At 39.5% G+C, this 26,428-nt stretch overlaps 1 protein-coding gene across 4 annotated transcripts in view; it reads right to left on the bottom strand.

Annotated features, from left to right (window-relative positions):
- LOC132283102 (probable apyrase 6) overlaps positions 1-19,563 on the bottom strand; it is a 65,220-nt gene extending 45,657 nt beyond the window's left edge. For 3 of the 4 annotated variants that reach the window (XM_059784995.1, XM_059784996.1, XM_059784994.1), the window contains exons 1-2: positions 18,804-19,561; positions 13,537-13,644 (exon numbers count right to left, since the gene is read on the bottom strand). In XM_059784995.1, coding sequence (XP_059640978.1) covers positions 13,537-13,644; positions 18,804-19,410 — 715 coding nt within the window. In that variant the 5' untranslated portion in view covers positions 19,411-19,561. Of the gene's footprint in view, positions 1-13,536; positions 13,645-18,803 lie in introns of all 4 variants that reach the window. The other variant, XM_059784997.1, reaches the window with a different exon arrangement.
- Positions 19,564-26,428: the final 6,865 nt, after the last annotated feature.

Here is a 26,428-nt window from a genome sequence, read left to right as displayed (position 1 = left end):
AGGAGGGGAATAGAGGGAAGGAGAACTTGTTTGTTTCCTTATGAAGTTCCGCATAATCTCATGGAATGTTCGCGGTCTAAATGATCTGGACAAGAGGAAGGTGACGAAGTTGGCAGTTTGGAAGTGGAGTGCTCAGTCGGTTTCGGATAAGATCGTTAGGAATCTTTGGGGCGGACATTTTGTGGATTGGGTTTCTTTGGATGCTTTGGGATCTTCGGGGGGTATTCTTGTGATGTGGGACAAAAGGTAGGTCTCTAAACTGGATGTTTGGGCGGAATGTTACTTGGTGTCATGTGCTTTCTCTATGGAGGAGGATGGTTTCCATTGGATTTTTTCGGGTGTTTATGGTCCAACTAAGGACAATGTGTGTCATTGGTTGTGGGAGGAACTTGATTATGTTAGAAGAAGGTGGCCTTAACCTTTGTGTGTTGGAGGGGATTTCTCTATGATATTTATGCTTTTCATGATGGGTCATGATGGGTTCTCTATGATATTTATGCTTGAGACTTGGGAGGTGGTTAAGGGGGAGGTGATGGATACTTTTCATGCTTTTCATTTTCAGGGGTGTTTTGAGAAGGCCCTGAATGCTACATTCATTGCTCTCATCCCAAAGAAGGATGGTGTGTACGATGTTAAGGACTTTAGGCCTATTAGTTTGGTGGGTTGCATATATAAACTAATTGCTAAGGTCCTGGCTCGGATATTGAGGGAGGTATTGGACAGGATTATTTCGGATTCTCAAAATCCCTTTGTTGGTGGTCGCCAAATTCTTGATTCAGTCCTCATTGCAGGAGAGTGCATTGATTCCAAAATAAGGGGTGGGTTCCAGGTGTTTTGTGCAAGTTAGACATTGAGAAAGGCTTACGATCATGTTAGTTGGGGGCTTTTGTTATTAGCTAGAAAGAATGGGGTTTAGTGAGAGATGGAGGAAATGGATCGATTTCTGCATCTCCAGCACTCAGTTCTCGGTCCTTGTGAATGGAACCGTCTGGATTTTTGGGTAGCTCGAGGGGATTGAGACAGGGGGCCCGCTTTTTCCTTTTATGTTCCTTTTGGTGATGGAAGCTCTTGGCAAACTGATGACAAGGGTTGTCGCTTGCGTTTTTTTAAGAGTATTTAGGGTGGGGAGGGATGTTGCTAGTCAGATGGAGATTTATCATTGCATGTTTGCGAATGACATGTTGGTTTTTGTGATGCAGATGCGTTGCAGTTGAGATTCCTGAGATGCGTTCTGATCTGGTTTCAAGTCATCTCTAGCTTGAAGGTGAATGTGGTCAAGAGTGTTCTGTTCCAGTTGGGGAGGTTCCTGACATTTCCTCATTAGCTCAGATTTTGGGATATAGCATTGGCTCCTTTCCCATTTCTTATCTTCGGCTATCTCTTGGGATTCCGTCTAAGCGGGTGGGAATTTTTTTATTTATTTTTGATAAGTAAGAATATATTAGAAAGCAAGCATTCAAAAGGGGAACGCATCCCAAGTACAAACACTTACAGGGCCCAAGGATCCCAAAAAATCTACAATTTCATCAATTGAAGTACAATTTCTCCCCATCACCCACCTGAAAAGAGAACTAATAATATGAAGTTTCAAAACTGCAATGGATGATTCCTTCCCTTCAAAAGATCTATTATTCCGCTCCCTTCCAAATGCACCACCACACGCAATGGGGAACCGTTCTCCAAAAATCCCGGGCATGGCCCCCCATGGAACAACCTCTCCAAGTGTTTATCAAACCCCTCGAAGACTGAGACATAACCCAATGGATTCCAAAAAGGCCAAAGATAAGCTTCCAACAGTCGTGAGCTACAGGACAACGTAAAAGTCGGTGATCCACTGACTCTCTGTCCCTTTTGCATAGACAGCACCAATTAACAGCAATGTGTCTTCTCTTCCTTAGATTATCAAAAGTCAAAGTCTTACCCCAAGCAACAGTCCAGACAAAGAAAGCCACTCTGAGAGGAGCCTTAGAGTGCCAGATTGTCTTCCAAGGGAATTAGAACCAACAAATTTGGAGAGGCACAAGAACATGGACCGGACCTCAAACCTTCCCTGAGAGGCACCCAAAGCAAAGCATCATTACCTATATTTGCCTCCTGATGATATCCCAAAGGCCACAAACCTCAACCACCTCCCAGTCCTGAAAGGCTGAAAAAGACGCCGAAACCGCACATCCCATACCGCTATTGAGCTGGTAACAGTCAGCCTCATGGCCATGTCTATCAACAGCAATCCTATAGAGTATGGGAAAAGATAAAGACAACAGGCGATCACCACACCATAAATCCTCCCAAAACCAAACCCCTCTACCAACCCGGACTTTGAATCTAATATGTTTAGAGAATTCGCCCCAACCCTTCCGAATAAATTTCCACACCCCCAGCATTAGAGAGTAGACTAGAAGACAACCCACCTCTCTCTTCCCCAAAACAACATGAAATAACCCTCCTCCAAGGTCGATGTCGTTCACTACCAAATCTCCACCATCACTTACCAAGAAGAGCTTTGTTAAAGGGAACCAACCTCCTAATGCCAAGGCCGCCCATAGGCCTGCAAATCTGCTCCCAACGGACAAGATGATACTTGAACTCCTCGCCCCGACCACCCCAAAGGAAATTCCATTGAATCATCTCAATCCTTTCAGCAATAGAAGACGAAATCTGGAAGAGAGATAAAAAGTATGAAGGAAGACTAGACAACGTACTCTTCATGAGAGTAACCTTTCCCCCCTTCAACAGATATTGCTTCTTCAGCCTATCTCTTCTCAAACCTCTCAATCATAGGATCCCATCCTCCCACAGTTCTCAACGAAGCCCCCAATGGCAAACCCAGAATGGGAATAGGAAAAGAGCTCACCCCACACCCAAGAACCGCAGCAAGAGAAAAAATGTCCTTAACTAACCCAACCGGGACAAGCGTACTCTTTCCTACATTAACTTTCAGACCAGAAGCTGCCTGAAAACACACCAGAACACACCTAAAATATCTCAATTTTGGGAAGTGGCTTTGCAAGCAAATTTGGAGAGGATAGAGGAGGGTGGTGTTCGGCGAAGGTGAGACTTCCTAGCGGAGTTGGGGCTTGGAAATTCATTCGGAAGGGGTGGGATGAATTTTCCAAACATATTAGATTTCCAGGTAGAGATGGAAGGAAAATGCGCTTTTGGGAGGATGTCTGGTGTGGAGACCATTCTCTTGCTCTCACTTTTCCTAGACATTTCCAGATTGCTACAGATAGACATGCCTCAGTGACTGACTGCTATCGTCTCGATAGCTGTAGTATGGTCTGGGATGTGCACTATTCAAGAAATTTTCAAGATTGAAAGATTGAGGATGCAATTGATTTTTTGGAGCTGCTTTATAGTCAGGAGTTTATGGAAGACATTTCTGATTTTTGGGTGTCGACTTGATGCAAATAATAATTAATTAGTCTCGGAAATTGTCTAGTCAAAGTTTTAAGTAGTAATTATGATATGAGAATCTGAAAATGTTATTGGGTTATTGGAATAGTAGAAGTTGTCATTAATGTTTTGTGAGAAGTTTGAAAGTTAGTCTAGAGATAGTAAATGCCATTAATACTTTTCTTATAAAAGAGACAACCCTATGTATCTGTTGTTTGCTGAACCAAGTCTTTATAAATATCATTGGATTTATTTCAGAATAATACTTATCTTACGGATTTTCCCATATTTCCCTCTAGGCTACAAAGGTGATTGGAGTAACCCTAGTTGATTGGAGTAACCCTATTCCTTCCTTACTACTGTAAGAAGACTTGTGTGTTCTTTCTATTTGCTTCAGGACTCCCTCCTCACAGGGTCGCTTCAATGTCAACAATCTCCTATCACTCCTCCTATGTAGGAAAATATATTTTTAAATTTCTTATAATTTTCCAAAATTTTATTTCATTTTTATTAATTTTGTAATTCACTTCTTTAAATATTTTTTATGGAAAATGTTGCGACTAGAGAGAGAGAGAGAACACGGTGGATACATAATGTGTATTTCATACATATCAAACCCTAAGCCTACTACAGTGGCTTATATAGAGTATAGGTCTCAGCTAATTACACAATGACCCTACCAACTATATGTAATTACATAATGACCCAAAATATTCTAACACTCCCCCTCAAGCTGGAGAGTATATATCAAATAATCCCAGCTTGGAACAAATAGTCGTTAACCGATTATGACCCAATGCTTTGGTAAACATATCATCTAACTGATCTTCAGACTTCACAAATGGAGTAGAGATGCTCCCACTTAATATTTTTCCTCGAATGAAGTGACAATCAACTTCAATATGTTTGGTCCTCTCATGAAACACAAGATTTGATGCAATGTGAACAGCTGCTTGATTATCACAGAACAATGGAGTAGGAGTTTCAACTTTCATCCCAAGTTCTTTTAGAAAATGTTGTATCCAAGTCAACTCACTAGTTGTATGGGCCATTGCCCTGTACTCAGCTTCAGCACTAGATCGAGCTACCACCGTTTGCTTTTTACTTTTCCATGTAACAAGATTTCCTCCTACAAATGTGCAGTAGCCTGTAGTAGATCGCCTGTCTGAAGGAGAACCAGCCCAGTCAGCATCTGAAAAACCTTCCACTCTGAGATGACCATTTGATTTATATAGTAACCCAAAACCTGGAGCTTGCTTGAGATATCGGATAATCCGAAGAACAGCAACCCAATGTGGCATTCTAGGAGCTCCCATGAACTGACTTACAACACTAACTCCATATGAAATATCAGGTCGAGTGATAGTGAGATAAATTAATTTCCCAACAAGGCGACGAAATCTGCTCGGGTCATTAAATAGATCACCCTCATCAGACACAAGTTTTGTATTTGAATCCATAGGAGGATCAACTGGACGACCAACCAACATACCTGTTTCTTCTAACAAGTCCAACACATATTTGCGTTGAGATAAACTTATACCCTTCTTGGATCTAGCAACTTCAATACCCAAGAAATACCTAAGTTTACCCAAGTCTTTAGTATGGAATCGATTTTGCAGAAACAACTTCAACTTAGCAATGCCTTCAGAATCATCACCCGTGATCACAATATCATCTACATACACCATAAGAAAAATGAAGCCAGCTTTAGTGCGCTGGTGAAATACCGAATGATCAGTCTAGCATCTGTTAAGACCAAATTCTAATGCCGCCTCAGAGAATTTTCCAAACCAAGCCCATGGAGATTGTTACAATCCATACAGGGCCTTTTTAAGGCGACAAACAATGTGACTATACTCCTCCTGAGCAACAAACCCAGGTGGTTGCTCCATATAAACTTCTTCAACTAAGTCACATGCAAGAAGGCATTCTTGACATCCAATTGAAACAAAGGCCAGTGACAATTGGCAGCAACGGAAATAAGTACCCGAATAGAAGAAAGCAACAGGAGAAAAGGTCTCATCGTAGTCAATACCATAAGTCTGAGTGTACCCTTTTGCCATCAGACGAGCCTTCAACCGCTCAATAGACCCATCGTGAAGGTATTTAACAGTATAGACCCACTTACAACCAACCGTTTGGGAGCCCGGAGGTAAGGGAACAAGATCCCAAGTCCGATTACGGTGCAGGGCATCCATTTCATCTACCATGGCGTTACGCCAATCCGAATTAGAAAGAGCATCCTGCAAAGTCTTAGGAACAAACGTAGCAGACATTTTGGATAAAAAACAAGATAAAGAGGAGGAAATATTATGGTAGGAGACAAAGTTAGAAATGGGATGTGCAGTAACACACGACCGAATACCTTTACGGAGAGCAATGGGCAAATCATCAGGTAAAGGCGTCGGATCCGAAGACTCTGAAGGAGATGGAGGGAGCGAAGTAGGCGATCGAGGTCGTCGAGTATAAACCTGCAAGGGGACAACAGAGCGAGGAGGTGGGGAAGCAGGCAGCAAAGAGGAAACAGTTGGCATAGGTATCGCTAGAGTAATATCGAGAGGGGTAGTAGAATCAGAAAAAAATGGGAGAGACTCAGAAAAGGAGACATCGGCACTAGTGAAATAGCGCTAAAAATGAGGACTGTAGCAACGATAACCCTTCTGAGTGCGAGAATACCCAAGAAAAACACACTTAGTGGCACAGGGATCGAGTTTGTCAAGACCGGGCCCAAGGTTATGGACATAACACACACATCCAAAGACCCGAGGAGTAAGATTAAACGATGCGGAGTCGGGAAATAGAACAGAATGAGGAGACTTCCCTTTTAACACTGACGAAGGCATCCGATTAATAAGATGACAGGCTGTAAGAACAGCATCACTCCAAAAACGTTTGGGAACATGCATATGGAATAAAAGGGCATGACATACTTCAAGGAGATGACGATTTTTACGTTCAACTACTCCATTTTGTTGAGGAGTATAAGTACAAGATGATTGATGAATGATGCCTTTAGCATGAAAATAAGTCTCAAACGGGTCCGAGAAATATTCTTTGGCATTGTCAGAACGTAAAACTTTAATGGAACATCCAAATTGAGTTTTGATTTCTTTGCGAAATATTTGAAAAATAGAGAATAACTCAAAACGATTTTTCATTAAAAACAACCAAGTCATACGAGAATGATCATCCACAAAAGTCACAAAATAACGAAATCCATTAAGAGAAATATGTTTTATTGGGCCCCATACATCTGAATGAATTAACTGAAAAGGACTAGCAACACGATTGGTAGCTCTCGGTTTGAAAGATACACGACAATGCTTACTAAACTGACATGCTTCACAAGGCATGGACTCTACACGACTAAGACTAAGACTGGGGACTTGACGCTGCAAAACTGATAAGGATGGGTGGCCGAGACGACAGTGCCACCGGAAAGGAGACAAAGATGATTGAAGAGCCGTGGGAGTTGGCCCAATATCAAAGTAATACAAGCCACCTACTTCATGTCCCGTACCAATCTTCTTCATCGTCTTGAGATCCTGAAAAATACAACACGAGGGATAAAATGTAACGGAGCAATTAAGAGATTTAGTAATTTGACTAATGGACATCAAATTAAAAGGGAATTGAGGAATAAATAATACAGAGGAAAGGGACATAGAGGACGTGAGTTGGGTGGTTCCCACACCCACAACTTTAGTGGAGGAGCCATTAGCAAGAGTAACACTTTGTGATGAAGAAACAGACTGAAAATCAGATAAGAGATTAGAACTACCAGTCATGTGATCGGATGCGCCAAAGTCAAGAATCCAGGGACTTTGACGAGAGGATAAGAGACATGCAGGTGCACTACCTGATTGGGCAAAGGAAACCATGGAAGATGAGGTGGAAGGCCATTGTTGAGACATAAACTGAGCATACTCACCGCGGGAAACTGTCATGGTGACCATAGCAAGCTCAACAACCACTTGTGGAGCAGCCACTTATGGAGCAGCCACTTGTGAAGCATTTGGTGTGGCAGAGAAAGAAGAATCCCCGTCATTAGAGGTTACTTGATGTGCATAGGAAGAAGGTGGTGGTTTCCCATGAAGATCCCAACAGTAATTGACAGTGTGATTAGTAAGACCACAGTGAGTGCAGAGTTTTGAGTCTCTGCCTCTACCTCTGCCACGACCACGACCACGAGTAAACCGACCGCCACCGCCACAAGAAGGATGATAACCACCCTAGTTCATAACTAATGCAGAACGTTCACTGCTAGGAGGAGCAGTGACACCACTTGAAGCACTCCCAGAAGCGCCACTAGATAGAGTAGCACGCTGGAGTCTGGAGAACATATCAGGAAGAGAGGGAAGTGTAGGGCTACCCAAAATCTGTGCACGAACTGATTCATATTCAGGTGACAACCCCGTGAGAAACCGAACAGCATTAAAATCCTCACATTGTTGTTGCATGCTCTTTACATCAGAGGTGATAGGCTGATACAAGTTCATTTCTTCACAAATTCCCATTGACTGGGAGAAGTATTCTGCAAGACTATGAGTACCTTGCCGGAGGTCAAAGAATTGTCTACACACCTCATAAATTCTGGTGATATTACCAGTACCTGAATATAACTGTTGGAGGCAATTCCATATCTCCTTGGCAGTATCCAAATACAACAGGTGGGAGCTGATATCTTGTTCAATACAATTCAGCATTATGGAAATGATCTGAGCATCCCTTTGGTCCCATGAACTGAAATCTGCATCACTTTCTTTAGGCTTATCCTTAACCAAATGAGAGCCAAAGCCTTTGGCTTTCAGAAAAATAGCTACGGACTTGGCCCATAAAATATAGTTCTTGCCATTGAGCTTGACAAAAGTCATGGGAGGATTGAAAGAAGTAGAAGAAAACAAGTCGAAACCGGCAGCAGCCATGGAGAAGGACAAATAGAAAAGAAAACCGAACCTGGGGAAAAAAAACTGAATCCGGATCTGGGCATACGGGTCGGATCTAGGCAAACGGGCCGGATCTGGGCAATTGGGTTTGGATCTGGACAAACTGGCCAAATCAAAACCAGTTTTCTGCTATTCCGGTTTTAGTAATCCAAGGTTGGAATAACTTCACGCTTGCAGCCAAACACCACTCTTCTACTTCACAATCAGCGCCAGCAAGAACCAGATCTATGCCACCAACCATAAACTCCAATCACCCAAGGTTCGCAATGAAGAATCAAGGCTAGTACACACCCTAGCCCTTGCAACGGTGACGACGGCAACCCAACACAAGCGGCAATTTAACAACCAAGCAAAGAGGGTTCGCGATGATGCAACCTCTGCAACTAGCGATAGTCAAGGCAGCCTCGGCCTACAAAACGAAGGGCTTCAGATTTGAGAACGACAGACAAGAAACTTCAAACCTCCAACAGCTTCAGACCTCCGGCTCGAACAGAACGACGGCCAAACCTGTCGCGAAGAACAGAATCAACTTCGATCTCGATTCTGATTTGTAGAAGAACACCACAGATGCAATCACAACCATAATTTTAGTTTTCCCATTGTTTCGTACCGCTCTGATACCATGTTGCGACTAGAGAGAGAGAGAGAGAGAGAGAACACAGTGGATACATAATGTGTATTTCATACATATCAAACCCTAAGCCTACTACAGTGGCTTATATAGAGTACAGGTCTCAGCTAATTACACAATGACCCTACCAACTATATGTAATTACATAATGACCCAAAATATTCTAACAGAAAACAAATTTGTGCAGAAAAAACATTGGAAGTACAAAATATTTGTATACAACACATTATACTTGTAACTTAGTAATAATAATTAATATGCTTATACAAACATTTTTTAAAATAAATACAACAAAAATGTTATAGAAAAATAAAATAAATCACAGAAATATTTAAAAAATAATTATTTCAAGAAAAATAAAAAATACATTATATCAACACAAAAAATAGCTCACAAGTTTGCAAATATGAATCGATTCTCCCTTTTGACGAAAAATCAGAGCTTACGAATCTATAATACTTTAATCGAAAATCTAAAACTAAATCTTATGTTTTTTGAGTTTTGAAACATGAATTTTAAAAATATAAGCAATGTTTGGAGGTTGAGAGAAAGGTTGGGAGAGGAAGAAATGGAGAAAAATTTGGCTTTCTAAACTTAGTAGCCAACTTGATCGTTATGGCTCTTTAACTATGATGGCAATATAACAGGGCACGATGGCTGTTATAAACAACTCAATTGAGTTAGGTTGAATCGCACATGAAATTAGGACTGCAACTTGGGTTGGCCCAACCCAGCCCAGTCCTAACCCAACCTCAACCCGAAGCGGGTTGGGTTAGGCCAACCCGAATTGTACTCAACATGGGTTATGGTCATAACCCGAACTGAATATTTTCGGGCGGGTTGGGTTGGGTTGACCGGTTGAGTTTTTTTTTTTTTTTTTTTTTTTTTTTTTTTTTTTTTTTAATTCAAAAATTTATATATATATATATATATATATATATATATATAATATATTATTTTTTATATATTTGATTATATTATTAAAAATGCTACCGACTTATTGAAATATTGTCTTGGGGTTTTATGCAATTGTCCGAAATTTGTATAAAATTATAATTTGCAAAAGACACTGGACATGTCACTTTTAGTAAATATTTTTCAATGATAAGATTCAAATTAATATGAATAACTCATTCAACATAGATTTATTAAAAACTATTTTTGAAAAAAAAAAAAAATCAATGGATTATATTTGTAAAAAAAATCTATTAGATGCGCCTAGAAGAAAATTTAAAATACCTTCAAATAACTTTTAAAATTTTCTTAAGTCCATATATTTTTAAAATTAAGAAGGAAAAGAAAATCTAAAATAAAACTGAATTTTATTAAATTAACATTAAGGATATTTTAATCATTATAACTTCACATCAATAGTGCGTAATTTTTATTTTTTATTTTTTAAAAAAATCTATCTTTGGAAATTAAAAAGAAAACATAAAAGGGAAATTATATTAAAAAAAAAAAAATTATTCTTAAATTTTTATTAAGGGGCTATTATTATTACTCGCTCATAAAAAAAAAAAAACTATTATTATAATAATAATTATTATTATTATTATTATTATTATTAGTAATCATAGCATATCAAACCATTCATCTTCACAATCACCCGTAAATATGCCTCCACCACCGCCGCCATCATTTCAGCCTCCCCTATCGCCTCCATCTCCATTCTCTCTGAACTTGCCCTCTCTCTCTCTCTCTCTCCAACTGCAAATTACAAAATCTACAAGAATCAGAAGTTCAAAACCCATATATTTCAGTTTTATCTATCTGTCTACAAGAATCAAAAGTTCAAAACCCATATCGGCATATCATTTCAGATTGTTCAAAAAATCAAAACCCATATCTTTCAGTTTCCATCGCCCGCTGTTCCAGTATGGAATTTGAATGGCATCAGCTGTGATATTCTCGTCTCTCCGGCGGAGGAGGTCGTCGTCTCTGGAGGCGTTCCTAGCACCGGTGTATCTTGCCGCTGTCTCTCAACTCTCAAGCGGCGGAGAGAGAAAGAGAAAGAAGAGAGAGAGAGAGAGAGAGAGAGAGAGGAGAAAAAAAAAAAAAAAAAATCTGGTTTCGGGTTGGGTTCAGGGTTCATGTGGTTTTGTCAAAACCCAGACATATTCGGGTTGGGTTCGGGTTGAGCCCGAACCCAACCCGAATATGTCTGGGTTTTGACAAAACCACATGAACCCGAGTTGTGAATTTAAAGCCCAATTTTCAAAATTTCGGGTTGGGCTGGGTTAGCCCGCCCAAGTTGCAGCCCTACATGAAATTGCATCTCACTTTGTGTGACCAAGGCCAAGTTCATTATGTCTTGGTGGAGTCCCAGTGGCTGATAAAGAGAAGGAGAGGAGAAATAAAAGACAAAAAGGTGAGAGAGAGCTTTAACCCTTGAGAAGGCTGACTACTACATTAATATTACTAAACTATTAAAAACTAAAATTACAAAATTAGCTGATGCAGACCATGAGAAGTTCAAAAAAGAGCAAATTCAAAGCAAAATGTTTGAAAAATGATTAAATTTCAAAGAATCCCACTTGGGACCTTGCATAATTTAGTTTAATTCATATCGAGTCTGCTGTTAAGCTTTTAAGTTAAATAGGATGTGGTTCAGTTTTAAATTTTATTTATGTTTCATCAATTTAAAATTTAATGATACTTTGGTAATTTCTAGTTTTATCATTGTACATCTATAGAGGAGCTTATAGATTTTTTGGGTTCCTTGGGTCCTTGGGATCCCACTTTGGCTTCGGCCTCTGTGTATTATTGGGATGTGTTCCCCTTTTGAACGCTTTCTATTTTATTCTTACTTACCAAAAAAGATTTGTTGGAGCTTCCTCCTCGTATCTTATGGACAGGATAGGATTTGGAGAGAGATGGAGGAAGTGGATTCAATTCTGTATTTCTAGTGCTCGCTTCTCTGTCCTTGTGAATGGAGCTCCGACCGAGTTTTTTGACAGTTCAAGGGGGTTGAGATAGGGGGACGTCCCCCCCCCCCCCCCCCCCCCTCTCTCTTTTGTTCCTTATTGTGATGGAGGCTCTAAGTAGAATGATGACAAGGGCAGTGGATTTGGGTTTTTTGAGAGGCTTCAAGGTCGGTAGGGAGGTTGCTTGTCAGCTGGAGATTTCATATTTGATGTTTGCGGATGACACATTGGTTTTTTGTGATGCAGTCGTGTCTCAGATAAGATACTTGAGAAGAATTTTGGTTTGGTTTCAAGTTGTCTCTGGCTTGAAGGTGAACGTAGCAAAGAGTGTCCTGGTTCCAGTAGAGGAGGTTCCAGAGTTATCCACCTTAGCTCATATTTTGGGATGCAGTATTGGCTATCTTCCCATGTCTTATTTGGGGTTGCCTCTTGGGGCTCCTTCTAGAAGAGTAGAAAGTTGGGACCGTGGTTGAGAGATATGAGAAGAGGTTAGCCGGTTGGAAAAAGCAGTATCTTTCTAAAGGCGAGAGGGTAACTATAATGAAAAGCACTTTGTCGTGCCTCCCTACTTATTTTCTTTCTATTTTCCAAATTCCCTCTTCTGTGGCAGAACAGATTGAAAGGTTGTAGCAGAATTTCCTTTTGGGCGGCAAGGTTTATACTCCGATCCGAAACGGAGGTTTGGGAATCAGAAGACTGATGCCTTTCAATAAGGCTTTGTTGGGAAGTGGCCTTGGAGATTTGGGGTGGAAAGGCATAGACTTTGGAGAAGGGTGATTGCAAGCAGATTTGGGGAGGCGAGAGGAGGATGGTGCTCTTCTGAGGCGAGAGTCCCTAGCGGAGTTGGGGTTTGGAAACTCAACCGTAAAGGGTGGTATGAATTCTCCAAACATATCAGATTTCGAGTTAGGGATGGCATTTGTATCCGTTTCTGGGAGGACACTTTGTGCGGCGATCGACCCCTTGCCCTCATCTTTCCTAGACTTTTCCGAATTGCTACAGATAGACATGCCATGGTGGTCGACTGTTATCGTCTCGATAGTGAAAGTACAGTTTGGGATGTTCGTTTCTTGGGGTATTGCTGGATTTTGCCGTTCAGCTTGTTTGGGGTTCAGTAGGTTATGCCCAAATCTTCCAGAGGCTTGATTGAGGCTTGGAGAGGGTGTATAGTGGAGGCCCATGCTCTTGATTTCTGGAGGGTCACTCCGTTATGTGTCCGGTGGTGTTTATGGCTTGATTTGGAATAGGAGATCCTTCGAAAGAAAGGAGAATCCTATTGGGATGTTGAAATTCTCCATTATTAGTACACTTTTTGTTGGGTTCTAGGGAGAAATTGTAAATCCTTGGAGGAACTTGTAGATCTTTTGGAGTCTTTGAGGATTTAGAGGCCCTATTTGGCCTAGTGTAGCTTTTGCGGGATGCGTTCCTCTTTCGAACGCTTTTTATATAATCTTAACTTATAAAAAAAAAAAAATATATATATATATATATATATATATATATAAGAAACATATTAAAAACTTGGAAACAATTTCATATATGTCAACCAAACATGTTGCAAGAAGAAGGTCTAATCATGTGTTCTAATATGTGACCAAAATCAAGATATAAAAAGAATTCGCACGGGAAACACCTGACCAAGATGAGGCATGGTTTGGATATACAGATTGTAAGTAACTCCCGCAAGTTTTATTATCTGTGAAAGTTGCATTGGTGGTGGATCTCTTGGAGCAAATGCAACCTGCATATGGACATCAACTGTTTCAGAAAAGAATTCCACATTTTTTAAATAATCTAGAAGGATGTACAGAAGCACACTAGACATCAAAATTCACATATAGATACGATGTTGCCAATAATCATCCTCTTGAATTGAAAATGAAAATTCAATGAGATGAAGGCAAGTACTGGAATTGTTGGTGTTTTTAAAAAAAAAAAAAAAAAAACAAAACAATAGCTTGAAGAGAGAAATTAAGCAAGAAGAACACAAGAATATAACATGGTTCGGCCACTAAGGCCTGCATCAAAGGCACACAAAGCCCAAAGGGCAATATCTCTTTCATTACATTCTCTCTTAATTTTGTTTACAATGACCACTTCTATTTATAGGTTAAAGAATACAAACATCTGCTAAATATAAGAATTATATTGATGGAGGATTCCTAAAATCACTCCCATGAATCACTCTTATCAATATTCTGTCAAGGGCTTAAATAACTCCTGTAATGATATTCTGTAACAGTTGGAAATTAGTATAATAAGCATTTTTTTTATTATTATTAGTATAATAAGCATGTGTTGGGGCCATATTGTAAATATCTTCACATTATAGCAGATAAATAATGAAAGCAGGCACTAGTGAATGAGCCTCTCTTTTTCTTGTTTTTGTGTGTTCTTCTTCTCCTACCATTTGTTGCTTTCTTCTTCACAATCATAACACGGTATCAGAGCATCAATGCTAGAGACAATGTCAGATATTATAGGCACACCTATTGCATAACTTTTTCATCCCACTTTTAAAGCATGTGTATGCTGTTTTAAGCTCAAGACTATAAGATTGTATCTCCAGCTCCATCCCTTTTCACAGCTATATATATATATTTTTTAATAAGTAAAGTACATTAGAAAAGCGTTCAAATGGTGACAGCACGACATACAACTTCAAGAATACAAAAACTCAACTATTAACTATATCCTCCAAGGATTTACAATGGTGGCCTTTAACCCAAAAATAATAATGTACCCAATATGGAATATTTAGGTGCTCAAATAGGAGCTTCCTCCCCTTCAAAAGAGCTCATATTTCTTTCCCTCCACAACCCCCACCATAAACAAAGGGGAGTAACTCTCTAAGATTGTCAAGAGTCAAAATCCTAACCAAGGCCTCCGTCCAACCAAAAAAGGCCATCTTGAGAGGAGCTTTGGTGCGCCAAACTACCTTCCAAGGGAAAGGATCACCCGCGGCACCACACGCCTCCGGTAGTAAGATCTAACTTCAAAGCCCCCATAAGAAGTTCAGATCCATATCCATTCATCATCCCCCTCACCCTCCACCCATTGGCCATACAACAAAGCCACAAGCTCCACAACCTCCTCCATCTCCCAATCTTGCACATGCTCCAACTGAATGTCCCAAGTCAAGTTCCCATTATCAATGTGAAAACAAAAAGCTATAAAGGTCTGCTTGTTCACTGCTAAACGGTAGAGTCTTGGGAAAGTGCAAGTTAATGGTCAATCCCCGCACCAAATGTCCTCCAAAAAGAGGATAGACCTCCCACTCCTCACCTTAAATCCAATGTGCTTAGAAAACTCATTCCAACCCTTGCGAATGAGTTTCCAAACCCCAACTCCGGTAGGGGTCTCACCTCCTTCAAGCTCCAACCGTCCCTCTCCTCTCCCACCTTGAATTTTTTTTTTTTTTTTTAACAAGATTGAATTAAAAAAGCATTCAAAGCCCTTTGAATGCATCCCTTAAAAGCTACACAAGTCTAAATAGGGCCTCTAAACTCTCAGTGTCTCCAAAAAAAATCAACTATCTCACAATGGATTTACGATTTCTCCCTAGAACACAACAAAAAAGAGTGCTAATAATGGAGAACTTGAGCGCACCAATAGGGTTCTCCTTTCCTTCAAAGATCTCTTATTACTTTCAAGCCATAAACACCACCAAACGCACAAAGTCGTAACCTTCCAAAAATCACAGACATGGCCCCCGCTATACACCCTTTCCTAGCCTGGACCAAGTCTCTCAAGGACCTGGGCATAACCCATTGAATTCCAAACAAACCCAACAACATGACCCAACACTCCCAAGGGCAATGCAAAAGAAGATGATCCACCTTTTACTTGTCTCTCTTACACATGTAGAACCACCACCTGTCTCCTCCTCTTTAGGTTATCCTGAGTCGAGATCTTCCCCAACACAGATGTCCAAGCAAAGAAAACCACCTTAAGGGGGCCTTTAAAACGCCAAATAGCCTTCCAAGGGAAAGAATCTCCATGAACATCCAAATGACACGTATAGAAGAATTGAACATCAAAACGTCCTGGGAAGACGGAACCCATACCCATGAGTCAGAAACTCCATGCACAATGTCATGGCAGTACAGCGTCTCCAACATGCTAATGACGTCCTCAATCTCCCAATCATGAAAATGCATCAAAAAGCACTCATCCGAGGTCCTGCTATCAAGCCTATTGCAGTCAACCGCCAAGGCATTCTATCCGTGACAATCCGGGACATGTAAGAGCAAGAGATCGATCGCCACACCATATATCCTAGTCCCCCTACCATCCCTAACTCGAAATCTGATCTGTTTGGAAAATTCATCCCACCCCTTCGGAATGAATCCCACCTTCAAAGAGAACCATCCACCTCTCAACTCCCCAAATCTGCTTGCAATCACCCTCTTCCAAAGTCTATGCCTGATGTAGCTGTGGACCCAGCAGAAAGTTTCCTAAAGCATAGGGAACATCCAGAAAAGGAAAGAAGTGGAGGGAAGACAAGGAGAACCAGGAATTTATAGAAAGTTTTGATTTGTTTCTAATTTTTTCAGCAACTTTCTCAGCTTTCTTTTATTTTAAGCAACTTACCTATTTTGATTTTGACTTATATATGGTAATTAGCTACTCTAAGGTTTATATAAAGCTTTGTAATTTCTAGGGTTGGATCAGTTTTTGAGTTGCAGAGAATTATTTTTGCGGCAAAATTTTTTTGCCTTCAATTCTCCTTTCTCTTGCTCTCTATTCTTTATTTCGTTTCAATATTGCTGTGAAGACGATTTAATCGTATCCTCTTAGTAAGGCGGCATCAATTTGGTAACAGAACTTTGGTTCGGCTTTTCAACTGCCCAGTCATGCCTCCACGACTACAAACGAGAGGAGGAAATTGTAGGATGCAAGGTCCGGCTGAAAGCTTACCCCAACAACAGCAAGACAAGATGGAATTTTTGCGGAGACAAGTTGAGGTGTTGACTCAACACTAGGGTCAGCGTGTTATGAACCCACTGGTTAACAACGACCTGCCTGTTGATGACAATATTCCGATGGATGACATTATGTCAAGCACTGGGACTGTCGCGGAAAATCCTTTATATATTCCGCGTCGCCATAGATCTCCCCACGAGCGGATTGACCGCCGTTGGCAGTCGCATATCAAAATCGATAAAGAAGACAGTATATTGTATTTAATAAATATGAATATATAACAATACCACTACACAGTCATCTTCCATAAAATGAACTATTATTTGATCAAAGGATATTGATTGAGAGGAACGCTCTGTTTGTTCTCATTTATTAATATGATGACACAATTTACGTTTTAAAGAGTTCGATAAAAAAAATTTCTTTTTTACTTATCAATTTTTTTTACAAGATTCCAAAAAGCACAATGTTTCAGGAAATTTATATATGTAGACAGAATAACATTGAATAGAGTTTAGAGTTATGCGGTGAACCGAACTACCTTTTGTAACTTCTCTCAAAATGCAAAGTGAATATGGAATTCATCAAGAAAATGTGAGTAAACAAAGGGAAAAAATTAATCAGATGCATTCATATAAAAATTGGATAACATAAGCATCAAAATAAGACAACATTTTATAAAACTTCATAGCAAATTTATTGTGAAGAATATTATGAGATAGTGTAACCACCTAAAGTTTTTGTCCAAACCTAGGATTCTCTAGAAATTAGAGTAGAATCTAGCATCTGCTTGAGCAAAGTCACACAAACTTAGGTTACTACTGTTTACACCAAAATCTGGATTTTTTCAGATTTGGCCACATGGAAAGGGCTGCAAGAAAAAATCCAGGTTAAAAAGCATAAGTTTAGGTGAAGGGCCGATTTGTGGTACAAGAGGTCAAAACAGTTGATGAGCCCGTTAGAGGTCGAAAGCGATTCTGGAGCGATCGAAAGCGATTCTGGAGCAGTTGAAAGAAGCTACGGAATCGAAGGAACAATTTAATTGGATAAAACATGTGCTAAAGACTCGTATGAAGTTTGAAGATTGAATTGACATGTAACTAGACCCGCGGCAAAAGGTGCTGAATACTGGGAAGGCTGTTATTCTAATAACTGTCAGCAGTTAGGAGTAACTGCTCTTAAGCACATTAAACCATTATTATAAATAGACACAGAGAGACTTATCAAAAAAAATTAAAAGACACAGAGAGCACTGATACAAAGCTCCTGGACCAAAAACACAATATTTTCATTATGTTACGTAGCCTTAATTTTTCAGCACTTTTATTGTTTTTCCTTAGGAGTAGTTCTAGTTCAGCCTTATATTAGTTTCAACCCCATCTTTTACAACTTGTTCTCAAGTTAATATTTGTACAGAATATTCAAAAGTGAAAAAGATGTGGATTACCTCTTGTTATAACTTCTAGGACATGTCTCTCATTCATTATATTCTTAACTTGGTATCAATAATCCTCTTAATTGAGGCGTCAAAACTTGAAGGAAGGGGTTTTTCCTGGCTTCCAACAATCACATGATCTCAAGAGACCAATCCGTTGATCGAGTCGCTTCAGGAATGGTTTGTCTATTCTACATTTGGGTCAATAAAGACCCTGGCACGCCCAAATTAATAATTGAGCTAAACAGTTACAAACTTCAAATTTGGCTAAAATAAGCCATTCAAGCTTAAGTCATTTAATCGCATAGTTATTAAATATAGCATAGATATCCCAAAACCCATCATTCCGCTAAAGAGATATATCATAGTTAATAGATACATCACATAATTAGAGATGTTCATTGAATTCACTTCAAGAATTTTATCTAAGCAGTTGCATAGAAGAAATTTCCAAACACATACGAGATTGCAATTCAAATTTAGCAACTAAAGAAAACTATATGAATAATGAGTAATTTGCATTATAAACTAGAGCACACCTTTCATTATCTCAGCCCACTCGTCCTTGAACAAAAAACCAGACGATCTCAAAACCCGCCTGCATGACTTCAAAACCGCTTCCTTGGATTTCAATCCCAACTTCTCCAACTCTGTGGTACCCATCAACTGCACTTTAGTGTTCTTCCACTCCGACCTTGGAACCCGTTTCTTCGCAAACTCAATCAACTCCAAAATCGACCTCCCTGCCCCATCCGGGTCACCGGCGAACCCCTGCAACCCCGGCCGGACCTTCAATGAACTCGAACCAGCACCGTCCAGGCCGATAAAAGGAGTCATCCCTTCATTCAAGAACTCAAATACGTGGATTCGGGACATTGTAGAACTTGCGTCGATTATGATTCCGAAGAGTTTGGATTTGGATTCGCCGAATTTGGGTGACCGGTGGACTCCGCGAGCGATGGTGAAGAGGTAGAAGAAGAATGGGACGACGAAGAGAGAGGCGGCGAGGATCAACCATTTGTCTCGGTTCGATTGGAAAGAAGAGGGTTTGGGAGGAGAGAGGGAGTGCATGCGAGGGTGGAGTTGAGTACGGTGAAGCGGAATGTAGGACGACGAAACCCTAGATTGGATGTTCGACAAGTCCATGACGATTGTGAAAGGAGAGAAACAACACTACTGATGGAGCGTTCATGTTTTACAGATAGATGAAATGGTCTCGTAGTGCTCCATTTGTGTTACTAAAGTTGTATATCAAGGAGTGTGTGCAATGGTTTGTAATTTCTTAGTAATATAATCTGAACAGTTTGAAAATATATACTATGTATATATAATCTGAACGGAAAATAAGGTAAATTTGACTTATTATTTATCTTCTTTCGTGTGTTATAGCTGCATCCAAACGATCAGAATGAATTCCAGTGGCAAAGTGCTGTAATATGTTTTGATGCTTTTTTATTATTATTATTTGTTGAAATGTTGCAATTTTTTTTTTTTTTTTTTTTTTTTAACGTGGCAAACAAATACAGCAACAAGATCAACACAAACAATCTTTTGCTGCCAAATCCACAATATCGGCAGAAATATTAACAAGTGCAATATCATTCTCAATATGGTGCCAAGAAAGCTGGACAAGAGCATGAGTGACTCCATTGCCATAACGACGAACATGACTAAGACGCGAAAAGAAGAAACGCCCAAACAGCACTTGCACATCAAAAGAAATAGCTTGAATTTCAACCGGCCCACAGTCCACACCATTCACCGCCTGAACCACCAGCAACGAATCACATTCAAACCAAACCTGATCAAAAGACTGGGTTAAAGCCCACAAAACCGCTTTGCGAATAGAAAAAGCTTATGTCTGGGAAGCACTATGCACCGAGAAAGGAGAAAAAACCATCGTCTACAAAATCTAACCCAGGGAATTCCTAAAAACAGCACCCCCACCACCAACCTTATTCAACATGCAAAATGATGCATCCACATTACATTTAATAATACCCATAAGAGGGGGCGACCAGTGGGAAGCGGATAGATTAGCATGAAAAACAGAAGTTGCACCTATCTGAGTGGGAACCAAACTGTGGATAGATGAATAAAATGAATCCTTAAATTCCCAAAACTAAGATGAAGCCCAATTAACAATCTGCAAAGGGGTATAAAGTTCCCCCTCGAAAACAAACATGTTTCTCGCCTTCCAAATACCCCAGCAACAAAATGCCACCAAACCTAGCATATCCTGGCCCTCTATCCCATTCCCCGATTAGGTCATCAAAGACATCCACCAATCCTTAAAAGATATTGAAGGAGTAAACATAAAATCAAACCTCAACGGCGATAATTTCCATATCTGGATAGAATGAGGGGACTGAAACATCAAATGCTCAATGAATTCCTCCACAATACCACACCTAGGACACACTGGCTCCACATCCATACCATGCACCTGAAGCAACCAACGAACAGGAAGAGCAAGGTTACAACATTTCCACAGAAAATGCTGAATTTTGGGAGGAACTTTACATTTCCACAAACGACACCAACCAGTATTATTTTAAGGATCAATATTAGATATTTCCAGGGATTGGGATTCGTTAGTCTGTGCCATGTTGTTAGCCAAACGATAGGCAGACTTCACAGAAAACCTACCATTAGCCTTACCATCCCATCCCAACTTGTCTTCCTTAAAGCAAAAACTGAAACTACAACCAAGAATAGTGGCAACAATGGAAGGCTAGAATAAAGAATTAAGTGTAATACCCCTAATTTTAAAAGGATAGTCTCGGCATTTTTAATATTTATTGTATTGCATTTTTATTTATTTTATTGTTTTATTGTATTTTTTTTATTATTATTTTTCATTTGTTTAGTTGTTATTTGAAATTTGAATTAAATTTGTTTTATGTGCATTATTTGGTTTATTTAAATTATTAATTGTTGCGTCTATTTTCGTAAATTATTAATTGTATTATTTGTAACTCATTGTTTTAAACTTAGGTAATTAACTTACTATAATTCTTGTAATGTTAAAATTAAGTTACGTGAGTTTTTAAATACATTAATTGACTCACAGTTTCTTTTGGACATCACCTAGTGTAGCCGACATATAATTTAATCGTAGGTTTTGTTACATGGGCCGACTAGGATTAAGATTTGGGCCCTGTCTCTAAAATTACAAGGATTAGGGTTTTAGAGTTAAACCTATAAATACAACCATTATGCTTTAGCCTAGGGTTTACAATCATAATTCATGTTACATAAACGTGAAGTTAGTTCATAACACAGAGGGTTTTGAACGGAGGCACTGTAAGAATTGTCAAGGAGAAGAACAGTGAGTACCAAGGGAGGATTTTGGTGGATTAGACTAGAACCAGAGGAGGTTAGAAGGTAGTCAGTGGTTGCCGGAAGTTAGGAAGATGGCGACAAAGTTTTGAGTCCAAAACTACAGGCAAGTTCTTATCTTCCTCTTTTCCTTTGGCTCGTGTTCTGTGCACCTAGATAGTCTCTAGGGATTAACTAATTAGTAATTAAAACTTATGTGTTTAATGTATGCTTGTTGATGATTTGTTTGCATTGAATTCAAATCTGTTTACAGGTCGTGTATTGTTGCTTCCAGTTCTGTTCATTAAAGCATATTAAAATCTGTTGAGATTTTAGTTACGATTCTTGCTTTTATCTTCTGTAAATGAACCCTGGGGATGTTAATGGGATGATATAAGACTCCTAAGATCAGTTTGTGAAGAGGAACAGGGAGGTTAGAATAGAATTATAGTTTCAGTTTTGTTCCTAACGCGGGTTAGTTCGGTAGCAAATTTAATCTATGTAATTGATTTTAATTGTTGTTTTCAAGCCATTGGGATGCTACTGGGTATTAATATGACACCTAAGATTAGTTTTAAAAACTAACAGAGTAATAGGAATAAGCCGGAGAAGGAGCACAAAAGCTGAAACGAAGCACCGGGGACTGAAGGCTTTCAAATGAGGTGAGAGCCGGCTCCATAGAAGTGGAAGCCGGCTCCCACAACAAGTAGAGCCGGCTCTAAGGAATCCTAGAGCCGGCTCTAGGCTGAAAGAGCCTGCTCCCAAAATTTGGAGCAGGCTCCCTTTTCATTTTACGTTTTGTTTTATTATTTTTTTTTGTTTTCTACGTATTGTGTTTTATTATTGGAGCATGGGATTTAATCTGTTGGTTCTGGGGTTCCACAGAGAGATTAGAAGGCTGAATTTGGGTGTTATTAGGACCTTAAATTGATTAAGGTTTAATTCTAAATTGTCGGGACAAACAGTGTAAAAATTAAGGCACTTCCTATGTTGTTAACAAATGGAAGATAAATTAATTGTTGAATTAAATTTCAGCAATTTGATAAAATATAATGTGTTTATAAAACTTGTTTTAGAATGCATTCAAATGCATGATAAGGTCATTTAATTATTAATTTTGATCTATGCATGCTTAGGAGGCTAGTTGCTGAATTATTAAATCGTTTCCTGCAACTATATGGTTAATGCTTGGATTTAAATTGCTGAAACATTAAACAATCTTCTGAAATTGTTTTAGCAATTTATTGGATAATAATATGATTATTTAACCTATTCACATGCATGATGGAGTCCTTGACATATTAAATTTGGTTTATGCATGCTCTGGATGTTAGTTATTGATTTATTAAATCGTCTCCTGCAATTATATGGTTAAATGCTTGGATTTAAATTGCTGAAACTTTAAATATTTTTCTGCAATTATTTGGATGGTGGTTTTTGGTCTGTAAATTATTGAACTGTTATATATGTTGTAATTTATATGGATATGGAGGATTGTATGTACCGGTATGGGACGGTGACATACTAGGGACGGTTTAGCTCAAAACGCATAAACCTAACCTAATGGATTAATGGAATGGATTGAAAGATATCGAATCCTAATTGTGACTAAGTCAGATCAGCTGTAACCAGGTTGGATGACTTCCTGGATTAACGGATGGTAGATAAGTCATATCAACTGAATAAGTTGAGTGACTAACTAGTTGGTTTATTATATGTCAGTTTAATAAATAGTTAAACTACATACCCTGGATTTGGACGGACTTTATATATATGTTTATGGTACCACGAGTTGAGCTTGAGTCTCAAACTCGTTGGTTAGGGTGCGTATATGCAGTGGATGCGTAGCTGGTTATAATAGGTTGAGGTGTACCTTGTTAGGTCTAGGTACTCATGCCCACCTTTGGGTGCGTATTCGCATGTTGCATTCTATTCAGGTTGAGACCCCTATTATAGACTAGTGAATGTCCCTTAGTGTGGATATATTTATACGTATGGACTAGATAGATATTGTGAGGTGTCTACGGTGTATCTGCGTATCGGGTCACTGTATGGATTGCAGTTAGATTAGAACTTGCTCGTGGGTCTGACCCACTCCTTCATTATTCTTTTCAGGTATAGGACGGTTCCAGCCTTAGAGCTTGATCGTGCTTGTCGAGGACAGTCTCACCTTCATCTGATTACGTAGGAATTCTCTCGATGTTTCTAACATTATCTACTTTCAGTTTTCAGTTTCAGTTGAACTTTTGGTTAGGGGTCCATCAGTGGAATCCCAAGTTGTAACCTTGAAGTTTTGGAGGATTGGAGTTTCAATTTTCAGTTACACATGGAGGGTTTTATTATTATTATTTCTTTCAGCTTTATTCTATCTTTATTGTTTCTTTTTGTCATCTATGTTCGTTTTAAAATACTTTAATTGTTTGATATTCTCTCGGGTTTGGGCTTGGGCCTGATCAACCCGTGTCTCGGATCCGAGGGGTATCACATTAAGCAATTCCACATTCCAACCAGACTGTGTAGAATTAAAAAAGCTCATGTACCAAGTTTGGAGTCACCATAAAAGATGGCTGTAAAAGCCTACTAGACAAACCAGGAACCCATCGATGCTTCCAAATATTAATAGATTGGCCGTTCCCCACAACCCATCTAGATCCAGCACCCAGGAGATGTTGTGTAGACCAAATACTTCTCCAAGCCTAAGAAGGATTAGATCCCAATAGCGCTTCCAAAAAGGAACAAGTACGAAAATATTTAGCTTTAAAAATTTTAAAAGTTAACCCCTGTTGATTAACTTGAAAGTTCCAACCCTGTTTAGCCAACAATGTAGCATTATATGCCTTAAAATTTCGAAAGCCTAACCCCCTTCCTCCTTCGCATTACATAATATATCCCATGTAACCCAACTAATATTTGCAGACCCACCATCTTTACCCCACCAAAAACCACGAATAAGCTTCGTACTTAAATGACAAAGATTGCGGGGCAACTGAAAACAGGACATCACATAGGTGGGTAAGGCATTCAATACTGCTTTAATTAAAATTTCCTTACCTGCTGGAGATAAAAGCATAGACTTCAGAGCGCCATACGAGTAGCAAGCCTTTCTGAAATATAATGGAAAACATCCCATTTAGAACAGCCGATAATTGCGGGCATACCCAGATATTTAGCACGCAGCCCTTCTTCCTGAATACCCAGCAACTGACACAAGCTAACATGATCCTTAGCACTTGTATTTGTAGAGAAAAAAATAGAGGATTTAAAGAAATTAATCTATTACCTATATGCCTGTTCATACTTCTGTAAGACATTTTGCAAAAATACAATCTCCGAAGTAAATGCCTGGCAGAAAACAATCGAATCATCTGCAAAAAATAAGTGTGAAATAGGTGGTGCATGGGGACATATACGAATCCCAGAGAGTGCACGATGCTGAAGGGCTATCTGCAAAGACATGGATAGAGCCTCTGCACACAAACTATATAAGACGGAGATAAAGGATCCCCTTGTCTCAGTCCTCGCATGGGTCGAAACATACCCACAGGTCTACCATTAATTAACACTGAATATGAGACCCTGGAAATACAAGCTTGGATAAGCTAAATCCAAAGAGGATGAAAACCAAGTTTATTAAGCATGGCCAACAAAAAATTTCATTTAATTCTATCGTAGGCCTTACTCATATCCATTTTCAAGGCCATAAAAGCCTTCTTCCTTTTACGTTTAGTTTTAAGGTAGTGTAGTAATTCATGAGTTTTCAGGATATTATCAGTAATGTGGCAACTCGGAACAAATGCACTTTGGGACTCACTAACAACTAAGGGTAACCTGTCGGAGCCTATTAGCAAGCACCTTAGCCACTACTCTATAAGCAACATTACTGTGACGACCCTGGTTCTTCAAGCAAGTGCGTCCTGTGATGAACCGGAGATTGACCCGATAGCGGATCCAGATGCGGAAGCAAGAAACAAGACAACGGTCTCCCAAGGCACAACATGCCCCTAAGACACTTTGATAACCTTCCATAAGGTTTGGAACTCAATGAGAACTGTTGCGGAAACAAAAGATCGGAAAAGTAACAATTTATCCCCCGGGGCAAAATAGTTATTTCTGAAAATATGGATTCGGGTGCCACCGAGCACACTGCTGGAAAGACAACAAAAAATTAATCAAGATGAATTCAAGAATCACATGATTCAGAGTCCGGACGAAGAAGAATGAGCGAAAACAAAAGTCGACGTCGAGACGAGCACCCCGACAAGCACCATGACATGCTAGGGGAAGAAAAGTTCCAGCCAACTGAGAGTCGAAACGAGCTCCGAAACGAATTTTTCTAGAAAAACACGAAGAAGAAACCCCCCCCCCCCCCCCCAAAAATCAAGTTTTCGACCCAACAACGCAGATGAAAACACAAAAATCTCACTGTGAATACCCAAATTGCCCCTAGATCAGAAGAGGGTCAAAAAGCTGCTACAGGATCTGTCCGCGACTGAGAGCAAAAACTGGCCATCAAACGATTTTTTCTGAAAAAACACGAAGAAGAAACCCCCTCACCCCCAAAATCAAGTTTTCTACCCGACAACGCGAACGGAAACAAAGAAAATGCACTATAAAATGCCCAGAATACCCCCAAGAAAATCAGGTCAAGAAGTTTAAAATCTTTCCGAGCTGCAGCCAAAGGAAAGGAAATAGGGCTTCGGGAGGTTTTTAAATTATCTAAATTGAAAATACAATCTTAAAATACACCACCCTCGAAAGTTTCGGATCGGTCGACCCATTTTTTTTTAAAAAAAATCGATGAATAGTACCAAGTACTAAAATCCCAAGTTTTTTTTAAAAAAAT

This window comes from Cornus florida, unplaced genomic scaffold, assembly GCF_030987335.1.
Source record: "Cornus florida cultivar Cherokee Brave unplaced genomic scaffold, ASM3098733v1 CherokeeBrave_3.0.0_Hap2_Chr11, whole genome shotgun sequence".
NCBI classification, from domain to species: Eukaryota; Viridiplantae; Streptophyta; class Magnoliopsida; order Cornales; family Cornaceae; genus Cornus; species Cornus florida.
The sequence above is the reverse complement of the archived record's forward strand: the minus strand, read 5'-3'. Positions and strand labels throughout refer to the sequence as shown.